The following is a 26,639-nucleotide window of genomic DNA, read 5'->3' as shown; positions in this document are numbered from 1 at the left end:
GAAAACGATAAAAAAGTGACAATCTAACACATGATAAGGTAGAAAGATATTTCAAGAAATATGGATGACCTCTTGCACCCCACTTTGCTAGCCTCTACTCCCAAGAGTCATGTTCTGACCATGTGAAGTTGAGCAACTTCCTTAATCTTGCCAAGCTTCAGTTCTTATCTGTAAAATGTGATACTGAAACGATTTGAGAATTGTGAGGGTTAAATGAGATAATTCAGGTAAAGCTCTAAAACCCCTGCCAAGAATAAAGTCTTTTCTTCCTCCGCAAAACTTGAGTATTAGAATTCATTCTCTCTGGTTTCTCTCTTTTGCTATGCTAAAAATAGATCCAGGTCCTTTTCATTGTCAAGATTTTAGTTTCCTTCAAAAGATAACTGGGAGCTACTTGTAATGTAATACCAGAAGAGTTACACAGGTCTTTCTTAGCAAACTATCACAAGAAGAGAAAACCAAACACCGCATGTTCTCACTCATAGGTGGGAACTGAACAATGAGATCACTTGGACTCGGGAAGGGGAACATCACACACTGGGCCTATCATGGGGAGGGGGGAGGGGGGAGGGATTGCATTGGGGAGTTATACCTGATATAAATGATGAATTGATGGGTGCTGGCGAGTTGATGGGTGCAGCACACCAACATTGCACAATTACACATATGTAACAAACCTGCACGTTATGCACATGTACCCTAGAACTTAAAGTATAATAAATAAATTAAAATAAAAAAAAAAAATGGAAAAAAAAAAAAGAAAGAGAAAAAAAAAAAGACAGCAAACTTAATCAATAAAAAAAAAAAAAAGAAACTACGTTTTTCATAGTAATTATGTTGGTTTGCACTTTCTGGCTTCCCTTCTCGGACGGTAGGTACCTGGAAGCCTAGTGGAGCAGATTCTCCCCACTTAAAGATACTTATAAAAATAACGAACACAGTTCCGATGACCATATGCCCAGCATATGCCCAACACCGCTCTGCGCACTTCACACAGTAGTGTCATCTCAGCCTGTGACCATTCCGAGTTAGGTGCCGGGATTCTCCCCGCTTTGTGATAACTTGCCCGAGGTCGTACAGCTAGCCAGCTATGGAACCAGTATTCAAACTCGGCTACGCTGCAGCCTGTGGCCCTCCACCTTCTTGCCCGTGCTCTGCAGTTTAGGTAACCTCTGGGGGCGGGGTCTTTTGGGTCAGGTTGTGGCCTCACAGAACAGCGCTTGCTGCGGTTGGATGGGTGGGTGGGTGGGTGGATGAAGAGAAGAAACCAGGTGGCGTCGTCCCAGGGCTGTGGAGCGCCCCGAAGGTGAGCGCATTCCCCGCGGCCCCACCTGTCAGCCGCCCGGTTCTCAGCACTCTCCGCCACTTCCGGCCCTGGTCCCGCCCCCTCGGGTGGCTGGCGTCCGTTACGCGTTGAGGAATTTTGTCCCCAGCGCCGACCTGTCTCTCTGCCGTCGCCGCTGCCATGGCGGCAGCTCCGCCGCTTTCCAAGGCCGAGTATCTGAAGCGTTACTTGTCCGGGGCAGATGCCGGCGTCGACGGGGGGTCTGAGTCCGGTCGCAAGCGTCGCAAAAAGCGGCCGAAGCCTGGCGGGGCCGGCGGCAAGGGGTGAGTTGGTACCGGCCGGGGCGGGGCCTGCGACTACTCGCCACCCCTCACCCTTCCCAACTCCGCCCTCGGTCGCCTGGCGACTCCTTCCCTCTTGGCGGGTCTCCTGGCTTCTCCGGTGACCCCTGCTCGTGTCCAGGGCCCCACTGACATCGTTTGAGGCCCCGCATTGCCTCTGCCGCCCCGCTTACACCTCGAGCCTCTGAGCAGTAGCATCAGTGCGTTAGAGCCGGGCTGTAACTTTGATTACTCTTTTCCCGCCTTGGTAGACTTCCGTCCTCTCCCATGGAGAATGAATATTGCGCCCCGAGAATAATGGAGCGGATTCAAAGCCTCTGTGCTTGGATCTTTAGGGCCCGCTACCCACCTGTGGGGATTCCCAAATCCCAAGGACTTGGTTCTGAATCAGAGACCTTTGATCACCTCCTGTTACTCTTAGTAATAGTCCTACTAACAAGAGAGGTTAACATTTACATAGTTATACTTTTCTTGCCAGGCAACATTATAAGAAATTTAAACATAAGTTTGTTTAAGCCTTACAACAGTACCATGAACTGGGTATTATTTTCAAATGGGAAAACTTTGTGGCCCAATGTAGTGGGCCCTACCAAATCGTTTTCCACCCAGAACCACAGAATGTGACATTTAGAAATAGGGTCTTTGGAGATGTAATCAGTTAAGACGAGGTCATACTTGATTAAGGTGGGTGCCAAATACAAAATGACTGTTTTCCTTTTAAAAAGAGGGAAGTATGGATACAGACATAGCAACAAAGGAAAAACGACCATGTCTAGATGAAGGCTGAGATTGGATTGGATTTATGTTGCCAAAAACCAAGGTATGCCTGGGGCTACCAGAAGCTGGGAGAGGCAAGGAAAGATTCTCCCCTACGGACTTTCCAGGGAGGATGGCCTTGCAGACACCTGGATTTCAGATTGCTAGCTTCCAGAACTGTGAGAGTTTCTGTTGTTTTATGCCACGCAATTTTGTGGTACTTTGTGACAGTAACTTTAAGGCACTAAGATACCCAGTGAAGTCACATTGTTCTAAAGAACTAGTCCATGTTGTTTTCTGGTTTGGTGCTTGCCTTATTATTGTCCTCGTCTTTCTGATTCGCTGACTTGTGTGGATCCTTTGGAGGCAGTGCCATGTGATGAAAGTAGCTTGAGTGTTGGAGCAACACTGGTCAGAGTTCGAATCCTAAGCTGTGCCACTTTATAGGCTACCCTTGGGCAAGGTGTTTCATCTCGCTGAGCTGCAGTTTCCTTATCTTTAAAACGGGAATAATACTGAATAATAATGCTTTTATGAAGTGATGGTTGTGATTAGAGGGATTGCGTTAAGTGACCCTGGCTTTTTGAATAACTTCACATCATGGCAGTCATTGTTATTATTGGGGCTCAACTATTGTTTATCCATGTAACAAGCATTTATTGAATACACCGTATTCCAGTTACTGTAGGGTGTTGAGGATGCCTCTGTGAACAAAAAGAAACATAGTCCCTGTTCTTGTGGAGCTTATAGTTTAGTGGGAATACAAGCTTTAAGCAACTAATTACACAACTAATTGATGTATTTTCTTTATGATAAATGCAATGAAAGTATTCTAAGAGTTTTTAACAAGAGTTCTTAGTCTTTTTTTTTTTTTTTTGAGACAGAGTCTCACTCTGTTGCCCAGGCTGGAGTGCAGTGGTGTGATCTCAGCTCACTGCAAGCTCCAACTACAGGGTTCACGCCATTCTCCTGCCTCAGCCTCCCAAGTAGCTGGGACTACAGGTGCCCGCCACCACACCTGGCTAATTTTTTGTATTTTTAGTAGAGACAGGGTTTCACTATGTTAGCCAGGTTGGTCTCGATCTCCTGACCTCGTGATCCACCCGCCTCGGCCTCCAAGTGCTGGGATTACAGGCGTGAGCCACTGGGCCCGGCTGGGTCCATAGTCTTGAGTGAGTGTGGGATGGTGAGGGAATCGGGGGAAACAGTGAAGAAAAGTTTGCCAGGCTGGGTGCGATGGCTCTCGCCTGTAACCCCAGCACTTTGGGAGGCCGAGGCGGGCGGATTGCTTGCATATAGGAGTTTGGGACCAGTCTGGGCAACATGGTTAAACCCTGTTTCTACAAAAAATAAAAAAAAATAGTCAGGCACAGTGGCACGTGCCTGTAGTCCCAGCTACTTGGGAGACTGAGTGGAGAGAATAACTTAACCCCGGGAAGTCAAGTCTGCAGGGAGCCATGATGGTGCCCTTGCACTCCAGCCTGGGCAACAGTGTGAGACCCTGTCTCAAAAAAGAAAAAGATTGAGAAGAGTAGATCAGGCAGAGGGAAGGAACTGCATATGTGAAAACTGATGCGTTAGTAACTTGGCTGCTTCCTAGGCACCAAAGGATGACCCAGGGAGGTGTTCAACCAAGGAAGTAGCAGTAGGTGATTAAGATGACCTTGTAGACAAAGACTGGACCATGCAGGATCCTGTAGGATTTTGAACTTTTATTTTAAAACCAATAGGTAAGTGTTTTTAGGTTGGTATCCTAGAATGACTCTTTTTGATCTTCTTATTCTCATTTAGAATGCGGATTGTGGATGATGATGTGAGCTGGACCGCTATCTCCACAAGTAAACCAGAAAAAGAGGAAGAGGAAGATGATGGAGATTTGCCTGTGGTAGGTATCTTTGGGGCTGTCAGGATTTTGAAGTGAAGCAAGCTTCTCAATTTTTTTTTTTTTTTCAGACGGAGTCTCACTCTGTCACCTGGGCTGGAGTGCAATGGCGTGATCTTGGCTCACTGCAACCTCTACCTCCTGGGTTCAGGCGATTCTCCTGCCTCAGCCTCCTGAGTAGCTGGGATTACAGGCACCCGTCATCATGCCCGGCTAATTTTTTTTTTTTTTTTGTATTTTTGTAGAGACGGGGTTTCACCATGTTGGCCAGGCTGGTCTTGAACTCCTGACCTCAGGTGATCCACCCACCTTGGCCTCCCAAAGTGCTGGAATTACAGGTGTGAGCCACCGTGCCAGGCCAGGCTTCTCAATTTCTTTTCCCAGCTCAGGGTAGATTTGTAGGGGGTTAGTTGAGAACAGAAAAGAGGTGACAGTTTCCAAAGAACTGTTTAAAATAGTTTTCTTTGCTGATGCCTATACACCAACTCCTCTCTTTATGGAGGGCCCATCAGCCTAGAAATGAGACGGATCACAGAGAGGGGACTCCTCAACATCAGTGATAGAGTATTGATGTGAATTAGCTGCGGTTCAGTTTTTTGGAATCTTCCTTAAAAACAATGCTGAAGTTCAATTATAGGGAACTTTTTGTTTGCTCCTTTTTTTCATTGATTTAACCAAACTTTCAAATTGTATATTCTTGCCTAAGTACTGGAGATACATAGATTAATAGAACATAGCTATATTTTAGAGTTTATACCCTAGAATGAAAAACAATTTCAAATAAATTTCAACAGTATGGTAAATGTTGGGGATATTTCACATGTGTACCAAGTACCATTAGAGCCCAGGGGGAGGTAGCATACTTTGTATTCTGTTGGGAGATATCCTGAAAGATGTAAATATTGAGTTTTGAAGGCTAAATAAGAGCCAGGTGGACAAAATCTAGGCAAATGACCTCCCAGTGGTTCATGAAACCATTGCTGAGAATTTCTGAGAAACAAAGTGGAAAGGAGAGCTGTTGATAGGCTGAATTCCACTAAAGGTGGTAAAGATGGATTCCAGATGAGTATTTAATATTAATTCCCAGCAGAATCCTAAAATAGATTATTTAAAAGAGGGCTTGCTAGTAATTAGAAGGAAAATAGTGATCTTAGGGAGCCAGTTTAGTTTTGGTCAGAACAAATAAATATTAACAATGTTTGTTGTTTTTTAATTTTATGAAAGCAATGCATATTTATTACAGAATATTTGGGAACTGAAAAAGTTTAAAGTTTTTAAAAGAATAACCACTTATATTGTGACCATCCAAAGATAACTGCTGATATTTGGATGCATATCTCTTCAGGTTTTTCTCTTTAGAGATTATACATGCTTGTGTTTTATTTTTTTGAACATAATTGGGATCATACTGTACATATGGTTTTGGAGTCTACTCTTCTGCTAAATAATATGTTTTGGATACTTTGGTAAGACCTTAAAATATTCTTTGAGTGTATGATTTTTATTGGTTATGTAGTAGTTCACTATATATATTTATTTAATCTGTTCTATTACTGGGTACATGAACTGTTTCCACTTTTAAAATATCATACATCATTGTACATAAATCATTTGTAGAAATCAGTTTATTTCTTTATTCCCATAATATGAAATGAATGGATCAAAGGGTATGGTTCTTTTTGGTTATATTCTCATATTGCTTTCCAATAGGTGCTACCAGTTTACACTCCCACTAGAGTTAATGAGAATGCCAGTTCGCCTACGTCGTCAATATTATTATTATTATTTTTGAGACAGGGTCTTGCTCTGTTGCCCAGGCTGAAGTACAGTGGTATGATCATGGCCTATTGTAGCCTCTACCTCCCAGGTGCAAGCAATCCTCCTACCGTAGCCCCACAACTAGCTGGTACCAAAGGTGCGCACTTCAATGCCTGGCTAATTTTGTGTATTTTTTGTAGAGATGAGGTCTCTGTGTTGTGCTCTCTGGTCTTGAACTCCTGGGCTCAAGTGATCCTCCTGCCTAGGCCTCCTAAAGTGTTGGGATTACAGGTGTTAGCCACATGCCTGGCCGATATTAAAGAAATATTAACAAAACAAAACCAATAGCAAACCTATGCCAATTTAGCAAGTAAGTAATGGTATCCAGTTTCTTTTTTTTTTTTTTTTCTGAGACGGAGTCTCGCTCTGTCGCCCAGGCTGAAGTGCAGTGGTGCAATCTCGGCTCACTGCAAGCTCCGCCTCCCGTGTTCACGCCATTCTCCTGCCTCAGCCTCTGGAGTAACTGAAACTACAGGCTCCTCCCACCATGCCCAGCTAATTTTTTGTATTTTTAGTAGAGACGGGGTTTCACCGTGTTAGCCGGGGTGATCTCGATCTCCTGACCTCGTGATCCACCTGCCTCGGCCTCCCAAAGTGCTGGGATTACAGATGTGAGCCACCGTGCCTGGCCCAGTTTCTTCGAACACTAGTGAAATGAATCATTTTTTATATATTCATTAGGCTTATGTTGTAGGTGTATTTTATCATTTGCCTTTTCACTTACTTCATAATAGTTTTTATTTATTATTTACTTTTTTTCAGACAGATTCTCGCACTGTCACCAATGCTGGAGTGCAGTGGCTCGATCTTGGCTCACTGCAGCCTCTGCCTCCTGGGTTCAAGTGAACCTCCTGCCTCAGCCTCCCGAATAGCTGGGATTATAGGCGCCTGCCACCATGCCCAGCTAATTTTCATGTTTATAGTAGAGACGGGGTTTTGCTGTGTTGCCCAGGCTGGTCATGAACTCCTGGGCTGAAGCGATCCACCCTTCTCAGCCTCCCAAAGTGCTGGGATTACAGGAATGAGCCACCGCACCTGGCCATTTTCTTTTATGATATTGTCTTGCTTTTATGATGGCCCAAAAACCTAAACAAAGGAGGCGTTAGTGTCACTGCTCTCTGCATTGGTTAAAACAGATCTTGATTATTGAATTCATTTTTGTAACTGCAAGATCACCACCACCACCACCAGTAATAATGGCAAAACGATTATGATGATTATGATAGCAGTGGCAGCACAGGAATAACTAATAGGTGTAATTTATTGAGCATTTATCATGTACCACGCATGGCTAAGCTTACGTGAATTATCTCATTCGATCCTTATAGCAATCCTTTGAATCCCACTTTTACAAATGAGGAAATTGAGGCTTAGAATAATTTACCAAAGGTTACACAAATGCTAAGTGGCAGAACTGGGGTTTAGATCTTAATTCATCTTGCCCGAAATCTGTGCTTTTAATGCTCAGTGAGAGATCTCAAAACTGGATTATATGAAGAATGATGGTAGGATTTTCAGAGAAGTAGAGGGCTGTTATGACCTGGATTTAAATTCCAGTTCTGCCACTTGTTAGCTTGTGACATTGAGAAAGTTACTTAACTTCTCTGAGTCAGTTTGCTATTCAGTAGTGTGGAGCCTTTCTTGCAGGGTTATTGTGAGAATCGAGTTAGATTATATGAGTAAAACACAGTACCTTGCACATAGTTGCTACTCTGTAACTAGTATTTATTATGCCATCATTCTTTGAAAATTTGTCATGTGGAAAAGGGATCAGTTGCATCAGAGGTCAGAACTAGAATCAATTCAAAGAAGTTATAGGAAGGTAGAGATGAGACCAGTAAAACTAAGAACTTTCTAACATTTTTGAAAAATGCAGTGGACTGCATTGTAAGATAATGAGGTCCTTGTCAGGAAGGGATTGGGTGAGTGACCATTTATTAGGAATACTATAGAGAAGATTCTGATTTGTTCGGAAGTTTGGAAGATAAGAAATGTGGATTTAGCTCTTAAAGATTAATGATTCTGTGTACATCTCAGTGGCTCTTTTTGGTTGTATTCAAGAAAACCTATTATTGTGACTACCTACAACAAGAAAAGTTTCATAGAAACCCAAAGTCCTTGATTAGTGCTAGGCATGATGGGGGGCCACCTATGTTTTCACTGTTAATGTAGAAGTAAAAGCATAATAGGAATTTAGTGTTAGCTTACAAGTGGCTGTTGTGTACCTAGCAGGTTAATAAAAAGGTTTGTAATGAAAGAAATTAACCTTTGTGGGGAAATTGATTAATTAGAGAAGGATTTACAATTCAACCGATGCAGTGACAGTCAGGTGCTTATGGAGCTAGCATAACTGAAGACCCCTACTTAATTCTTCATGACCATGTTGGATATGTGTGCGCCCTTAGGTTAGGAATCGGAATGGTTGTAACTTCAGGTTCTTGAGACAGTGCTTCTTGGCTGGATCCTGTGGATTTCCTCAGCATAGGAAATCTTTACTCCCACAGGTGGCAGAGTTTGTGGATGAGCGGCCAGAAGAGGTAAAGCAGATGGAGGCCTTTCGTTCCAGTGCCAAATGGAAGCTTCTGGGAGGTGAGTTTCAACAATAGATAAATCTAAATCTCCATTAGTAGGGGAGGTCTTTTTTTTCTTTTCTACACTTTTCTTTTAGAGGAATGCATAGTTTTTTTTAGTGTGTCATTGATCCTGAAAAATAAAGCAGGAAAAAGGAAGCTGGACTTCTTCAGAAGTAGTAAGACATAGGAACTTAGAGACCAGATATTCCTCTTTCTCTTGTATTTTGGCATTAGGGTTACTGAGGTCGGTGACTAATTTGGAGGCCTATGAGCACACATTCCTCTATGACTCAGAATGGGAGAGCCCTTGGTATATAGGCAAGACTTTGGGAGGAGTTTACAAGAAACAGGAACAGAGTTTGGGGACTTTAGCTACCACTGTCCTCTTCTACAATGAAGCAACTCATTTCTGGGGGGTCAAGGACCAATGTTTTTTGTTCTGTTTTTGTCAGTAAATTTCTCTCTTCTGTCCTTAAATATTGGTATTTTACAGTGCATTACCCTTCACTTGCCCACTTTAGACTCTAGGAAGCTAATATTTATAACTTAACTCTCTTGAAAAAAATTTGAGTCCTTGAGACTTGGATAAAAAGCGTTTGTGTGTCACATCTGTTTGAGCATAGACTGGTCTTATTTGCCATGATAGTCCCCTGTCTAGCACAAGGAGCTGCCTTTAATAAATATCTGTAGAATTGTTTAATTGCTAGTAGCCATTTGATTTTTGTAGCCTAATCAGAATTCTTTTCCAAAGAGATCTTTTGGTCTCCATATCTTGTTTGTCTAGGAAGACACACAGACACACACACACACAGTGCTTTTCTGTATCTGAATATTTAGAAAGTCAGTCACACACACTCACTCACTCACTCACTCCTTCAGTCCTTTTCTTCTGCCTTGCTTTCACTTCCCCATCCCAATCTGTTACTGGAAATACGCTTACCAATCTCTGACCCTTACTTCCTTCAGATTTACTGTTAGGCTCCCCACAGACATCATACTTTTCTCTGTGGAGTGGATTCCAATCAGATAGGCCTGTTCCCCAAAGTAAAGGAGTTGACTTGTTTTAATTCGTTCATTTAACAAGTATTCATTGGTTCCTACCCAGCCTTTATTTTTATTTGGGCTATGGAACTCAGTGACAAGAGATAGAGGTAGAGGAAGAACTGGATTTTGAAACCGTTCCAGATGCTATAGATATTTCATTCTGTGGTGCCTTTGAAAATGGAAGGTCTCAGACTTGTATTTTAACTTTAAAGATTTACGTATTTTAAAGATTGCACGTGGACTCTGGAGTCAAATAGAGCTGAATTTAAATATTCCTCCACCACTTATTAGCAATATGACTTTGGCAAGTTAATCTTTCTGAGTATTAACTTCCTCATCTATAAAATGGAAATGACAATATTTATGTCCGAGGCTTATGAGAATTGAATCAGGTAATCTCTGTAAAACATTGGCACACAGTAGGTGATTGATAATTACTTGCTCCTTTCTTTTTTTGTGATTTTTCCCCTCTCTAACAAAGAGCACAGTGAAATGGATTAAATAGTTAACAGCATTTTATTTTGATATTCACCGTTTTAGTCAATTTACCTTTTGAAAGAGGAGTGAGTACAAACTATAAAGTATCTAGGCAAAATATCAGTAGGGGCCACTAGCTGGGAACTCTGCACAAATGAGGTTTTAGAAAGAATGTTGGACTGGGAGTTAGAAGACTTGGATTCTAGCCTGTGTCTTCATCTTAGTAGCTGTGACCTTGAGTAAGAAATCGCTCAGCTCCTCAGCTGAAAACAGAGGCTCTGTTCATAATACAAGGGTACCTGCCCTGCTTACCTTAAAGGGTATAATATGAAAAATGTACTGAAAATGCTTTGCAAATTTATGACTTGGTAGGCGGAGGGGTTATTCTTAAGATATTCATGAGTGGTGATTTGCGGCCGCTAAGCAAGAAAACTGTGCAGGCCTTTTGGGCTTTTTGAGCAGTTCTGAGGTATGTGCTGCTGGAGCATGTCTTGAAACTGGGTGTGGGGGTGGACAGAGGGACAGAGCATTTGTGGGAATCTGACTCTTTGTTTTCTGTGTTTAGGCCACAATGAAGACCTACCCTCACACAGGCATTTTCTTCACGATACCCTAGATTCATCTCCTAGGAGAGTCCGTCATGATACCCCGGATTCATCTCCTAGGAGAGCCCGTCATGATACCCCGGATTCATCTCCTAGGAGGGCCCGTCATGACACCCCAGATCCTTCTCCCCTCAGAGGGGCTCGTCATGACTCAGACACATCTCCTCCCAGGAGGATCCGTCATGACTCCTCAGACACTTCACCTCCAAGGAGGGCCCGTCATGATTCTCCAGATCCTTCTCCTCCCAGGAGGCCTCAGCATAATTCTTCAGGTGCATCTCCTAGGCGAGCCCGTCATGATTCCTCAGATATCTCTACCCCCAGAAGGGTCCATAACAACTCCCCTGACACATCTAGGAGGACTCTTGGCTCTTCAGACACACAGCAACTCAGAAAGGCCCATCATGACTCCCCTGATTTGGCTCCTACTGTCGCTCATTCCCTACCCAGAACCAAAAGTGGTAAAGCCCCAGAAAGAGCCTCTAGCAAGACTTCTCCACATTGGAAGGAGTCAGGAGCCTCCCATTCGTCACTCCCAAAGAACAGCAAATATGAGTATGACCCTGACCTCTCTCCTCCACGAAAAAAGCAAACAAAATCCCATTTTGGAGACAAGAAGCAGTTTGATTCCAAAGGTGAGCATATGACTGTCCATGAGGGGGACATATGTATCCCTGGGAGCTTTCTTTTGGCCCTTTACTTGTTTTATTAGGTATAAGAATGGAGTTTCTTTGGGAAAGTTTTGAAAAGTGAGAGGCTGGGTTTGGGAGAGTTAAAGAATTATGGTGGCAGGGAGGAAGGTTTTCATGTATCTTTTTATGTACTCGCCCCACCCCATAGAAAAGTACAATTTATTTGTTGCAGAAGCTTTAGAATGTACAGAAGTGTATAAAGATAAAATGTGACACAAAATTCTGTCATTCAGAGGCAATTAGTGTTGTAGCCAGGGTCATCTTAGTCTTTTTTGGTTTGCCTTTTTTATATAGTTGAGCTCTGGCTATGTAGAACGTTTGTATTGCATGTGCAATCTTGCCTGCTCTCCTTTCTTAACAGTCTTCCTCAGGCCATAAAAATATCTTTATGTTAATATAATTTTTAATAGTGTTTCATTACATAAATTTAACATTTTCCTAGTAAAGAATGTTTTTGGTTATTTCTAAGTTTTTGCTTCTGTAATTCTGTAATGAACATCCTTGTACATAAACTGTTGTCCCCATTTTGGATTATTTCCTAATCTACTTCTAGATAGATTTCCTGGAAATTCAACTACTTCTATATAGGTTTCCTAGAAAGCTGAGAAGTTGATGTACTGGGTCAGAAGATGTGGCCGTTTTAAAGACTGTCGATACATATTGCAGAATGCTCTTTGGGAGGTGACTTGTGATGCTTATACAGTCACTAGAATTTAGGCCTGTGCAGTTACATTTTTTACTCCCTCTTTTGTTCCTAGGAACTACTTTAATTTTAAATTAAAGCGCTTTGTTATCCTTTAGTCCGAGGATATCAGAATATAATTCTAGGTATTTCTGACTTTTGCCACACTATGGAGAGCTGTCTTTCCATGAGTGGGGTTACTGACATAGAGGAGTGTGTGGAGATCCTACACACCAGTTACAGTCAGTGGTCACGGGAATAGAATGCCATCTTCTACCTGTTGGTCTTAAAAGTTGTTTCTGACTTTGCTCTTCTCCTATGTCATCCATACTTATGTTTAGGTTAATGATAATTCTTCATAGAAAAACTAAATAAATATTGCACATTAGCTTGGTAAGTTATTTTCTTAGATTCTTCCAAGGGGATTAAAGAACTTTTGGCCAGGCATGGTGGCTCAAGCCTGTAATCCTAGCACTTTGGAGGCCGAGGCAGGCGAATCACCTCAGGTCAGGAGTTCAGGACCAGCCTGGCCAACATTGGCGAAACCCCATCTCTACTAAAAACACAAAAATTAGCTGGGCATGGTGACACACACCTGTAATTCCAGCTGCTTGGGAGGCAGAGACACAAGAATTGCTTGAACCCAGGAGGCGGAGATTGCAGTGAGCTGAGATCACACCACTGCACTCCAGCCTGAGACTCTGTCTCAAAAAAAAATAAATAAATAAAAATAAATAAAATAAAAGGAATTCTTTAATTTGTAGGTTCTTCTCCCAGCCATAGGAGATTTCATGTAAGTTCTTCACCTAGGGGACATCAGAGTCACACAGATTCTTTGCTCCTATCCAGGTGACTGCCAGAAAACAACTGATTCAGACCTTTCTTCTCCACGGCATAAACAAAGTCCAGGGCACCAGGATTCCGATTCAGATCTGTCACCTCCACGGAATAGACCTAGACACCGGAGCTCTGATTCTGACCTCTCTCCACCAAGGAGGAGACAGAGGACCAAATCTTCTGATTCTGACCTGTCCCCGCCTCGAAGGTGTCAGCCTCCTGGAAAGAAGGTCAGGATTTTCAGGAGCCATGTCCTTCTTTTTGTGTGACTCTTCTCTCTCAGTTTTATATATGTCCCAGAGAAGCCAAGAAGAAGGATGTAGCTCTTAGAAGTGTAGTAAATCTTAGTTAAAAGGACCTTTGGAGGTCTTTCTTTCTGAAAGCAAACTGGTTATAGCCTATCCCAGATGGACTTACAGAATACCAGATTTCCCAAGTAGCTTCTGCTTTTATAGCCTCTTAATTCTACAATCTCATTTTAACAGGTCCAGAAAAGCTGCCTATTTTCTTAGGAATAAACTAGGGACTGTAATTTGCAGAGTAGAGTTTGGAGCACAAATGTGTCAAACGGATCATATGGCAAGATGCTTAATATCTCTAAACCTCAGTTTCTTTATCTGTAAATTGTGGATAATAGTAGTACCTACTGTGTAAGGTTGTTATGATAATTAAGCCAGTGTAAGTAAAACTCTTAGCACAGTGTCTGGGACAAAGTAAGTATCTAGTGTTAGTGATTTACTAGTATAAATTGGACTATAGGTCTCTGTATCCAGAACTTAAGAACAGACACTTAAAATATGAAACCATTTTTAGAAGTCATGTTGTCCGAAAGGTCAATGTTTTGTTTTGAATTCATGATAAAGCTTGATGAATTAGCCAAAAAACCCAAAAATGCATATGAACCTTGAGTAATTATATTGTAAAGAACATTGGTAGTAGTAAAGGAATCTTATTGGTGAGTGGTTAAGAAACAGAATGATAGAGCCTGTGATGTGCATTTTTCTGCCCAGTGCAGACTTATCAGGTAAATCTTGTCTGTAGAAGACTCTAAGAAGACTGGTCCTGGCAGGGTAGACCAGCTTGTTCTTTACCCAGGGAGTGAGATTCTTCTCTTTTAGGGAAAAAAGAGGTCTCTGTTTCAGCTGGACCCCTTGACATTTTATGTATCTGTTTAGTTCATGGACAACTTAATATTAGTCCAATTTGGTTGCTTAAGGATATCAGGATATACCATGTGCTTCATTCGTGGGCTGGTTTGCTATCTTGATACTAAGTGGAAATTAGCAAACAGTTTTCATTTGGTTAGATCTTTTGTTATTACCCTGAAATATATCCACAATTTAAGGATCTTAGGTTTGCTTGAGGTTGTACTGTAAATGGAATATTTTATCAGTGTTGGTCTCTAATGGAAGGCTTAGTACTTTATGCTGGTTTCTGATCAGATGACCTGAGAGAATCTTCATGTGTGCAGTTTATTTTCTGAAAAGTCAGAAATGCAAATGTGTAGCTCTCCTTTTAACATATTGTTAGTTTGTGTTTCTGCTTACTCTTAAACTTGATGGTTTTGATGAAATTTGATTTTCTTTTATAGTTTTTGAATCCTATGGTAATTAATGAGAATGTAAAGCTAGAGTTTGAGGTTTAATTATTGCTGGTCATCAGACACAAATGCAACTAACTGTGTACTCATGGAGCCTACTGCCTCATCATCTCGTTAATGTTGGATGCTCCCTTTTCCATTGCATAGGCTGCACACATGTATTCTGGGGCTAAAACTGGGTTGGTGTTAACTGACATACAGCGAGAACAGCAGGAGCTCAAGAAACAGGATCAAGAAACCATGGCATTTGAAGGTAAAAATATGGAAGTGCAGAGACCGATCCAGGCTCATGTTTTTTGTTTTGTTTTTTTAATTTAGCTTATTGTACCTGATATTGTAAACTTTTAATTGCTATCAAATTTCAGCTCTGGTTTTATGCATGGTTATAATTTCTCAGTGAGTCCCAGTGTTTCTTTCCTTCTTGAAAAATGCCATTTCGCCCAGGCGTGGTGACTCATTGTAATTCCAGCACTTTGGTAGTCCGAGGCAGGTGGATCAGCTGAGGTTCGTAGTTCGAGACCAGCCTGGCTAACATGATGAAACCCCGTCTCTACTAAAAATAGAAAAAAACTAGCCAGGTGTGGTGTTGCATGCCTGTAATCCCAGCTACTCAGGAAGCTGAGACAGGAGAATCGCTTGAACCTGGGAGGTGGAGGTTGCGGTGAGCCAAGATCGCGCCACTGCACTCCAGCCTGGGCAACAGAGCGAGACTCCATATCAAAAAAAAAAAGAAAAATGCCATTTCTCGGGCCCAGTGCCAATATGCACCTAGATGTTGGTAGGAACTACTTTGGTCTGGCTGCAGAAGTTCTTATCTAGCATTAGAATCTCAAGTGGTTGATTTGATCTCTTAGAATGTTATTTCTGATTTTGATCCTGATATTTGAGTATAATTTTCCTTTGCAGCTGAATTTCAATATGCTGAAACCGTATTTCGAGATAAGTCCGGTCGTAAGAGGAATTTGAAACTGGAACGTTTAGAACAAAGGAGGAAAGCAGAAAAGGACTCAGAGAGAGATGAGCTGTATGCCCAGTGGGGAAAAGGGTAAGGGAACCACTGAAAGGGTAAACAAGATGGCAGTGACTGGAACAAGTCATTTCTCTGCTCTTCTTGATCACTCACTTTCTTATTATGCCTTCAGAGCTGTTACAGTAATGGGAAATTTGGTGTGCTGAATCTTCTTCCTAGGATATTGATATATTCCACACTTCCAGTGGATATTCTGGGAATTTTACCCTGCTCAGTATTTGCCCTAGGGTACTACTAGAAAGAGGAGAGTCTCCAAATTTAGCAGTATGGTCCATCTTGTGTAGAAGTGGAAATGTCATAGAAAACACTCTTGGTTCTTTTTTGCCCAGGCTTGCCCAGAGCCGGCAACAGCAACAAAATGTGGAGGATGCAGTGAAAGAGATGCAAAAGCCTCTGGCCCGCTATATTGATGACGAAGATCTGGATAGGATGCTAAGAGAACAAGAAAGAGAGGGGGACCCCATGGCCAACTTCATCAAGAAGAATAAGGCCAAGGAGAACAAGAATAAAAAAGGTGGGACTTCTGGGAATCATCAGAGCTGAAGGTGACTTGTGAAGAGAGAGAATCATTAGGATGCTGTTACATAGCTGTATGCAAGGAAGGATTTCCCAAATAATTTAAATTCATTGTATTTGTGAGTTTAGATTCAACTCAATTGGTCTTTCTATATGAAAACTTTTCCGGGCCAGGCTCAGTGGCTCATGCTTGTAATCCCAGCACTTTGGGAGGCTGAGGCGGGTGAATCACCTGAGGTCAGGAGTTGGAGACCAGCCTGGCCATGGTGAAACCCCGTCTCTACTAAAAATACAAAAAAAATTTAGCTGGACGTGGTGGTGCATGCTTGTAATCCCAGCTACTTAGGAGGCTAAGGCACGAGAATCGCTTGAACCCAGGAGGCAGAGGTTGCAGTAAGCTGAGATTGTGCCACTGTACTCCAGCCTGGGTAACAGAGTGAGACTCTATTAAAAATAATAATAATAAAAAATTCCCACATTGCCATCCAGCTCTGAATTAAATTATGTCATTAACCAAATACTTTTCTCTTACTCCTCTCTTTAGTGAGACCTCGCTACAGTGGTCCAGCACCTCCTCCCAACAGATTTAATATCTGGCCCGGATATCGCTGGGATGGAGTGGACAGGTAAACCTGGGTATTTCTTACTTTTTTATTTTCTCTTCTACCTGACTGTAACCTTCCCTAACCACTCGTAAGTTGCTCCACACTTTATTTCATTCTCTGCTTTAATCACAAGGTGAAAAATACGCACTTTGCTTGCTTCTATTTCTGAGGTCCACAAATCCTAATTTTTCATGCTTGGAACACTCCTCTTTCTGTTTCCTTTTCATAACACTTTTTAAAGCTCTGTACAAACAACTTAGGTGGTTCAGATAAGGCACCCTTTGTTTTGGACATTGGTTACTTTTAATGATATTTTCTAAGGTTTAGAAGGGTCGAGTGATGAGTCGTGGTCTGGAGCCTTCTATGTGATATGTCTTTAAAATGTAGCCTCTGAATCTTTATTTACTTTACGGTCTTAGGAGGCAGTCACTTTTAATGTCTCACAGTCCTCTACTACCTCATCTGTCTACCTACCAGCATCTGTAAATACATGCTCTAACTTCCTGTCTGTTATGATGGATGAACTATATTTGCTTCCATCCAGAGTCAGTTCGTGTACTCACGTATTAGATCCTATCTCCTCTTGCCTACTAAAGGACATTGTTTTAGTATCTAGCACAATAATTCTCAAACTTTTTAATTTCAGGATCCTTTTACACTCTTTTTTTTTTTTTGAGATGGAGTCTCTCCCTGTTGCCCAGGCTGGAATGCAGTGGCGCAATCTCAGCTCACTGCAACCTCTGCCTCCCGGATTCGAGCGATTCTTCTGCCCCAGCCTCCCGAGTAGTTGGGATTACAGGCGCGCGCTGCCATGCCCAGCTAATTTTTTATATCTTTAGTAGAGACAGGTTTTCACCATGTTGCCAGGCTGGTCTTGAACTCCTGACGTCAGGTGATACGTCCACCTTGGCCTCCCAGAGTACTGGGATTCCAGGTTTACAGGATTACAGGATTACAGGTGAGCCACCATGCCCAGCCACTCTTGTTTTTTGTTGTTGTTGAGGCAGAGTCTTGCTCTGTTGCCCAGGCTGGAGTGCAGTGGTGCGATCTCCACTTCCCGGGTTCAAGCAATTCTCATGCTTCTGTGGCCTGAGTAGTTGGGATTACAGGTGTGCATCACCATACCCAGCTAATTTTTGTATTTTCAGTAGAGACGGGGTTTTTGCCACATTGGCCAGGCTGGTCTTCAATTCCTGGGCTCATATGATCGTCTGTCTCGACTTCCCAAAGTGCTGGGATTACAGGCTTGAGCCACCGTACCTGGCCTACACTCTTAAAAATTACTGATGACCTCAAAAAGCTTTTGTTGATGTGGATTATATATATTGATATTTACCATGTTATAAATTAAAACTCAGACATTTAAAAAGTGTTTATTCATTCTAAAAAATAATAAACTAATTACATTAACATAATAACTTTTTTTTATTATTATACTTTATGTTCTAGGGTACGTATGCACAACATGCAGGTTTGTTACATATGTATACATGTGCCACGTTGATGTGCTGCACCCATAATTACTGTATTTTTAAATGAAAAATAATTACATTTTCCAAGTGAAAAAATAGAAGGATGGCATTGATTTACATTTTTGCAAATCTCATTAATGTCTGACTTAATAGTAGGTAACTTGACTGCATTTGTCTGCTGTGATAAGTTGTTCAGTTGAAGTATAGGAAGAAAATTTAGCCTCACACATAGGTAGTTAGAAAGAGAAGGCATATTATATTTCTTAATGTTAACACAAAAACTCAACAAGTGCTGGCTTCTTAAAGGTGAGCTATGTGGAACCTGAAACCAGATCAAAGAACTTTCATTACTGTTATATTAATTTTTTTAATACTTTGAGTGGATCTTTTACCCATGCATGATTTTATAACATCATGCATTGGTCATTTGTAAAATATTGGTTTGCTGAGTTTTTCAGACCTTCCAAATGTTGACGTATTTCCACTATACAATATCAGAAAGTCACTTTTGTTAACATCACTTCTGGTCTCATCACAAAAATCTTTAAATAATGGGAAGTTAAAGAGTTCACAGTTTTTCAGAATTCTAATTTACACTTGAAAGTTTAAATGTTATCACTGGCATTTCCATTGCTTGAGCTGTTTCCATTTAATAGCTTAATTTCTCTGCTGAGATTTCCCATCTGTTCATTATGAGATATTTTCCTCTTCTTGAAAATATTTATGATATATAATTGGTGCTTTAAAGTCCTTCCTGTCTGCTAATTGCAACGTTTGATTCACCACAGGATTGATTTCTATATTGGCAGCTTTTTCTTCAGTGTGGGTTACATTGCCCTGTTTATTTACCTGTCTGGTCACTTTTTAAAATTGTTACTAGACATCAAGAATGATACACTGTAGAGACTTTGAGTTCTGTTACACTGTATTGTCAGTTGTTTTCCTTCTGGTAAAGCTCACTTTGTACAATAGCTTTTTTATAGATTCCATCAGATTTTGTACCTAGAGGGTCGTTCCATATTTGCATACAGTTTGATTTCTTACTTTCCAATCTAGATGCTTTTTTGCTTCTTTTTCTTGCCCTGTTGCATTAGCTAGCACTTCAGTGCAGATGTCGAATAGAAGTAGTGAGAACAGACATCTTTGCTTTGTTCCTATCTCAGGAGGAAAACATTTAGTTTTTTACCATTAAGTGTGTTGTAAGCTGTAGGTTTTTTGTAGATAGCCTTTATCGAGTTAAAGTTCCCTTCTATTCCTGTTTTGCTGAGAGTTTTGTTTTCAGGAATGTATATTGGATTTTGTTCAAAATACTTTCTAATTATCCTTTTGGTTTATTCTTTGCTCCATGGGTTATTTAGGAGTGCATTAATTCCAAATATTTGGACTTTTCTAGATATCTTACTGCTATTTACTTGTAATTTAATTCAATTTTGGTTAGATAATATACTGTAATATTTTGATCTTCTGAAATTTGTTGGTCAGGCATGGTGGCTCATGCCTGTAATCCCAACACTTTGGGAGCCCAAGACAGACGAAATTGCTTGAGCCTCGGAATTTGAGACCAGCCTGGGCAACATGGCAAAACCCTGTCTCTACAAAAAAATATAAAAATTAGTCGGGCATGGTGGCACACGCCTGTAGTCCCAGCTACTCTGGAGGCTGAGGTATGAGGATCACTGAGCCCAGGGAGGTCGAGGCTGCAATGCGCTGTGATTGCACCACTGCACTCCAGCCTGGATGAGAGAGTGAGACCCTGTCTCAAAAAACAATAATACAAATGAAATTTATTAGATGTGTTTTATGGCCCAGTATGTAGTCTGTCTTCTGAATGTTTCGTTTGCACTTGAAGAGAACGTATATTCTGTAGTTACAAAAGGTAGTGTTTTATAAATGTCAATGAGGTCAAGGTGGTTAATAGTGTTTAGATCTTAGATCACCTATGTTCTGGGTTTTTTTGTGTCTGTATTTTTCTATCAGTTACTATCAATTGTGGATTTTTTGTTTTAGCTGGTTTATTTTGTTTTTCAACTCTAAAATTTCCATTTAATAGCGTACATTTCTCTGCTGAGATTTCCCATCTGTTCATTATGAGACATTTTCCTCTTCTTGAAAATATTTATAATACATAATTGGTGCTTTGAAGTCCTGTCTGCTAATTGCAACATTTGATTCACCACAGGATTGCTTTCTATTGACTGCTTTTTCTTCAATGTGTATTGCATTTTCCTGTTTTATTTACCTGTCTGGTCACTTTTTAAAATTGTTACTAGGCATGTGAATGATTCACTGTGGAGACTTTGAGTTCTGTTACACTGTATTCCTCTTAAGTGTGTTGGTTTTTATTCTAGCAGGTAGCTAACATGGCTGAACTCCAAACTGTCTCCTTTGCAGTGGACCACAGCTATAATCTCTGCTTAGTTCTTTTAGTTTCTAGCTGCCATTTTTTTTTTATTGGCCTGATGGTATTTTCTCTGCACATGTGTTATTTAATAGTTAGCCAAGGATTTGAGTAGGGTTTGTATGTAGATTTTGAGGTTCATCCCTTTTGTAGTTCCTTCTCTTTCAAGATTTCCCTCCTAATTTCCTAGCTGTTCTGCCCACTTTGCACTAACTCCTCAAGCCAGTAAGCCTGTGGCTTTCTGCCTTCATGAGCTGTGCTGTCCCTCTAGCAAATCTCTTCTCATATATAGACTTCATCCAGTTTATACTTACTTTTGGTCACTCTTCCACATGTTCAAATACCTGTATTTCTTTATTTTGTCTAGGTTTTATGGTTGCTAACTGAGGATAGGTTAGTCTGCTCAGGTTACTCTGCAGTGTCTAGAATCTAACTCCCCACCTTATATGGGCCTAAGGCATTGTCTTCTGTCCCTCATGGTGCCATCAAAATCCAACAGCCAGGTGTGGTGGCATGTGTCTGTAGTACCAGCTACTCGGGAGGCTGAGGCAGGAAGATCCCTTGAACCCAGGAGTTAAAGTCCAGGCTAGGCAACATAGTGAGACACCATCTCTAGAATAAAAAAATGTAAGACTCTTTTCTGATATTGGCAGATGTCTATAAGATGACTATAGTTCCTCATCTTGTTAGATATCTTTAGGGTAGCTGTGGTTACAGGCTAGCTTACTAGTTCCGTTTGCGGTTCACTACATGAACTGCAAAAAGTACGTAGGCTTTTGGTAGAAGGAGGATTTTTCAGAATACTCATTTGCCATACATACGGCCAGAAGTAGATCTTTTTATAGCATAACCCTACAGATGTTCCCTGCTACCGAGTTTTTGTTTTTTGTTTTTTAATTTTTGGACCCAAAACTTAGAATTCTCCCTGACCTAGTTTTTTATTAGTGTTTAATTTGTCTTCATCTTTCTCAGTTGCTTTTTTCTACTTCTTGTTCTGATTTTATCCTAGATTTCTCCTCTTACTTCCCTTTGTCACCCTTGCTTTCTTTCTGTTATTCATCTTTCATCATCTTTCCTAGTTTTGTCTCTATTGGGCCCACTGCAAGGGGATATTTCCAGAACAGATATATAGTATGTTACAGTTGGAAAAACCCATGAGGTAATTACCCAGCCCCTATTAATTAAAAGAGAAATTGAAGCTCAATAAATAAGCATTTTGCCTAGAGGCATGCAGTTTCCCTGAGAAAGCTGGAATTAGAACTCTGTTCCTAATTCTCTGGTCCAAAGCTCTTTCCACTGTGAGTTCTCCTGCAATTTGTTTTCTGATTCTGCTTAGGATTTGGTGTTTGTTATTCATATGTCCTTTGTGTTATCATATTAGTATAAATCTCTTAAGACCTTATTACCAAGGTGAAAAACAGTGGTTTCCTTAGTGCTTTGGAGTACCATCCATGTTTCTAAGTTTGGAGAGGATGCCATTTATAATAAACTTCCCTTCTTCTTCTTCTTTTTTTTTTTTTGAGATGGAATTTCGCTCTTGTCACTCAGGCTGCAGTGCAGTGGCATGATCTTGGCTCACTGGAACCTCCACCTCCTGGGTTCAAGCGATTCTTCTGCCTCAGCCTCCCGAGTAGCTGGGATTACAGGCATGTGCACCACACCCAGCTAATTTTTGTATATTTTTAGTAGAGACAGGGTTTCACCATGTTGGCCAGGCTGGTCTCAAACTTCTCACCTCAGGTGATCCACCCACCTTGGCCTCCCAAAGTGCTAGGATTACAGGCGTGAGCTGCCATGTCTGGCCAAGTTTCCCTTCTTAAAGCCCTCTGTGACTCCACTCATTCCTTAAGGGAAAGTCTTAGCATACATGTTATAAGTGTAAGCAGCTAGGTACTAGGTACTAGGGATTCCATGATTAATGAGTGATAGCCCCTGAGCCCAGGAGCTCACTTTCAGTCTAGAATAGAAGACAATTTCAATGCTGTTTAGTTAATGTTACTATAGAAGATTTTCAAGATGTTTTGGGAGCACAAAGGAAGAGTGAGTTGAGCCTTAGGAGGATGTGATCAGGAAGTGCTTCCTAACGGATGAAATATGGGAGCTGAGTTTTAAGGGATATTGGTAAACCAGCCAAGATAAGAAGGAAAGGAAGGATGTTAAAGGAAGAGGGTCCTATATGTGCAGAGTCATAAGGCTATGAGACACCGTGGTGATTCCAGGTGGTTGGGGGTCCATAAGTAATTTGCTGTTGCTGGATAGCATGAAGTTTGAGATGGGTGAGAGAGGTTGGCAGACCCTGATCACCGAAGGCCCTGGAAGCCTTTCTGAGGAGCTTGGTCTTCACCCTAGAGGTAAAGGGGAGCCACGGAAGGATTAAAAACAGCTCTGCAATTTAGATAGACAAATCCATTGTAGCAGTAATGCAAAGGATTTGAAGGGCACAAGATTGGAAGTAGAACAGATGCAAGGCTTTTGCAGTAGCTCAGGCTAAAGGTAATGAATGTCTGAACTATGACCTTCAGGCAGTGGTAGTAAGGATGGTCAGTAAGAGAATAAGAAGTGGGAATGTGGTTAGGGGTGAGCTGGAGGGACCTGTTTGCTGATTTGGGGAAGAGGAAGGAGGAGTCACTGGATTTGGCAACAAGGAATATCATTGATGACTTGAAAGGGCTAGTTCCGTGGTATATTGAAACAGTGGCCAGGTTCTAATGTATTAAGGAGTGAATGAAAAGTGAGGAAACAAATAGTGAATACAGGCTGTTTCAAGAAGTTTAGAAAAGAAGACCAAGAAAATGCGTGGTAATTAGAAGGGATTTGAGGACCACTCACTACCTCCTTGAAATTCACCCCTGTATTGTTTTCCATGATACCCTACTCCTGGTTCTTTTCTCTGATCATTCTTGGGCCACCTTTGCAAACTCCTCTTCCCTCTGTGCGCCTCTTAAATCTTTCCCAGGGCTCCATCCATAATTTTTAGCTGTTCACAATTTATGTGCTCCCTCTGGCTGATTCTTACCTAGTCATGTTTTCAACTATGACCTATATGTACATGATTTCCAAATCAGTATTTGCATCTTGGTCTGGTGTATTTAAGCTATGTGTTTCTCTGTTGATTTGGACTTGAGAGATTTCAAATGCATTGTATTTAAAGCTGAACTCATCATCTTCTACTGTAGCCTGGTACTACTCTTGTGCTCTCTAATTTGCCTCCTCCTTCTTTGTCCTTGTGTGCCTAATCAATTAGTCCTACTAATTAGTCTTACTAATTTTGCCTCCTGTATCTTCTCTCTTCCATCCCTCTTTATTTTATTTTATTTTATTTTTGAGGCGGAGTCTCGCTCTGTCACCCAGGCTGGAGTGCAGTGGCCGGATCTCAGCTCACTGCAAGCTCCGCCTCCCGGCTTCACGCCATTCTCCTGCCTCAGCCTCCCAAGTAGCTGGGACTATAGGCACCCGCCACCTTGCCCGGCTAGTTTTTTTGTATTTTTAGTAGAGACGGGGTTTCACCGTGTTAGCCAGGATGGTCTCGATGTCCTGACCTCGTGATCCGCCCGTCTTGGCCTCCCAAAGTGCTAGGATTACAGGCTTGAGCCACTGCGTCCGGCCCCATCCCTCTTTATCATTGTCTTCATCATCATTGCCTGGACCATTGCAGTGATTTTTCTGCCCCAGATCTCCTCCAGAGTGATCTCTTTGAAATGCAGTTTAAGTTCCTGCTTTAAATCTATCTTTTCTGGATGAAATCTAAGCTTTTTACCATGGCCTACAGAGCTCATTATGCATTGGCCTCTGCCTACCTTTCCAATTTTGACTCATGGCTGTTCCCTTTGTCGTACTTCAGGCTCCAGCCATACCAGTTTGCCTTTGGTTTGCTACACATACCAGGCCACTTCTTATTTCTGTACCTTTGTTCTTGTTGCTTATTCCGTTCTGAAATGACCTCCAGACCCTTTTGACCCTTCCCATCCCCAGTGCTGTACTGATCATTCTTGCTCAACCCTCATGTCACCTTTTTATCATACCTCCCCAAAGCTGATTAAGATACCCATTCTGTTTCCATGATACCCCATACGTATTTCTGCCAGAGTTTAAGCGGTTCTTTTAATTTATTTGTTTAAATGTCTGTCTCTTCCTCTTCTACTAGTCTGGGAGTTCATCAGGACAAGTGCTGTGTGATACTCATTTTCATGCAGTGCCTACCATGGTACCTAGTATATACACAAAATTCAATAAATGTTTTTGTAATGAATGGACAAAATATAAGATGTGGACATCAGCTGAAAGAAAACTGGGCTTTTAAAGAGTGGCAAATGTGGCCGGGCGCGGTGGCTCAAGCCTGTAATCCAAGCACTTTGGGAGGCCGAGAGGGGTGGATCACGAGGTCAGGAGATCAAGACTATCCTAGCTAACATGGTGAACCCCCGTCTCTACTAAAAACTACAAAAAACTAGCCGGGCGCGGTGGCGGGCGCCTGTAGCCCCAGCTACTCGGGAGGCTGAGGCAGGAGAATGGCGTGAACCCGGGAGGCGGAGCTTGCAATGAGCTGAGATCCGGCCACTGCACTCTAGCCCGGGCGACAGAGCGAGACTCCGTCTCAAAAAAAAAAAAAAGAGTGGCAAATGTTTGAAATAGCTGTCAGAGTGGGGGAAGGGTCTGAACAAGGACCAAGAAAAGGATGAATGATATATTTTGTCCCTTTGATTCTATTGCATATACCTTAAATCTTTTCTTTTCTTTTCTTTTCTTTTTTTTTCTTTTGCGACAGAGTCTCACTATGTCACACAGGCTGGAGTGCAGTGGCACGATCTCAGCTCACTGCAGCCTCCACCGCCCACGTTCAAGCGATTCTCCTGCTTCAGCCTCCTGAATAGCTGGATTACAGGCACCTGCCATGGCATCCAGCTAGTTTTTATATTTTTAGTAGAGACAAGGTTTCACCATATTGTTCAGGCTGGTCATGAACTCCTGACCTTGTGATCCACCTGCCTCAGCCTCCCAAAGTGCTGGGAATACAGGTGTGAGCCACCATGCCCGGCCATGCCTTAAATATTTTCATATGACTCCTTACTTTCCCCCCTTTTCATTATATTGTGAACTCTTCCCTTTCTTTTAAAATAAATGTCTCTTTCAGGGTTCTGGCTGAATAGTATATCTCTTTTGATTGCAGATCCAATGGATTTGAACAGAAGCGCTTTGCCAGGCTTGCCAGCAAGAAGGCAGTGGAGGAACTTGCCTACAAATGGAGTGTTGAGGATATGTAACTTTCCTGAGGCTGTGGGGGTGGCTGAGCTGTGGTAGTGGGCATAGGCAGCGAGATATCCAGCGGTAACAGTTGTCTGTGCTAATAATTGGAGCCCACAAAGACCAGCACCCTGTTGAATGCCAATTTTGACCACAGAAGAATATTCGAGACCTGATATTTGGACTGAGGTACCTGTACTTCTTGGGTATGTCAACACCTGCTGTTGCTGGCTTTCAGAGGAAGCATTGATTTCTCAGTGTACCAGGGGTTGTTCTTGGTTAGGGTTTTTCTTTCCTTTTTTAAATAAACATATATTTATTTTTTTTAAATTATTTTCTTAACTGGGTATTCTGTTTTGGGAAGAATACAGGCTAATATTGAACCCGTGGGGATTTGGGGGGTGGTGGCTGAATTTTTCACTAATCTAGAAAGCAGTGTGAGTAAAAACTTTTCTTAGTGATAGATCCTTCCTTTGAGAAAACAGGAATTAGTACTAAACTAGGCTCAGGAATAGACACACAGATATTTGGAGACATGGTATATGATAAAGGTAGTGTCACAAGTTAGTAGGGAAGAGATGGATAATAGTGCTCAGAAAATTGACTTATTATATGGACAAAAATAAAGTTGAACCCTCATACCATATAAAACAAAAATCCCAAAGTGATTAAAGACCTAAATGAAAGATACCATGATACACAGCTAGTAGGAACAAATGGCAAATGTTTTTGTGTCTTGGGGTAAAGATAAATTTCTTAAATAAGATCCCAAAGCACAATGCATA

At 41.6% G+C, this 26,639-nt stretch overlaps 1 protein-coding gene across 2 annotated transcripts; it reads left to right on the top strand.

Annotated features, from left to right (window-relative positions):
• The first annotated feature begins 1,426 nt into the window (after positions 1-1,426).
• BUD13 (BUD13 homolog (S. cerevisiae)) lies at positions 1,427-26,187 on the top strand. 2 transcript variants are annotated; one of them, XM_011926814.1, is made up of 10 exons: positions 1,427-1,608; positions 4,174-4,267; positions 8,587-8,671; positions 10,742-11,053; positions 13,005-13,222; positions 14,740-14,845; positions 15,499-15,637; positions 15,952-16,136; positions 16,683-16,764; positions 25,781-26,187. In XM_011926814.1, the coding sequence occupies exons 1-10, from the start codon at positions 1,466-1,468 to the stop codon at positions 25,872-25,874; spliced, it is 1,458 nt and encodes a 485-aa protein (XP_011782204.1). In that variant the 5' UTR covers positions 1,427-1,465; the 3' UTR covers positions 25,875-26,187. The 2 variants fall into 2 exon arrangements, with proteins under 2 accessions (XP_011782204.1, XP_011782203.1); XM_011926813.1 differs by having other exon boundaries at positions 10,742-11,416.
• Positions 26,188-26,639: the final 452 nt, after the last annotated feature.

The sequence above is a fragment of the Colobus angolensis genome, unplaced genomic scaffold, assembly GCF_000951035.1.
Source record: "Colobus angolensis palliatus isolate OR3802 unplaced genomic scaffold, Cang.pa_1.0 Scaffold7, whole genome shotgun sequence".
NCBI lineage: Eukaryota > Metazoa > Chordata > Mammalia > Primates > Cercopithecidae > Colobus > Colobus angolensis.
The sequence above is the reverse complement of the archived record's forward strand: the minus strand, read 5'-3'. Positions and strand labels throughout refer to the sequence as shown.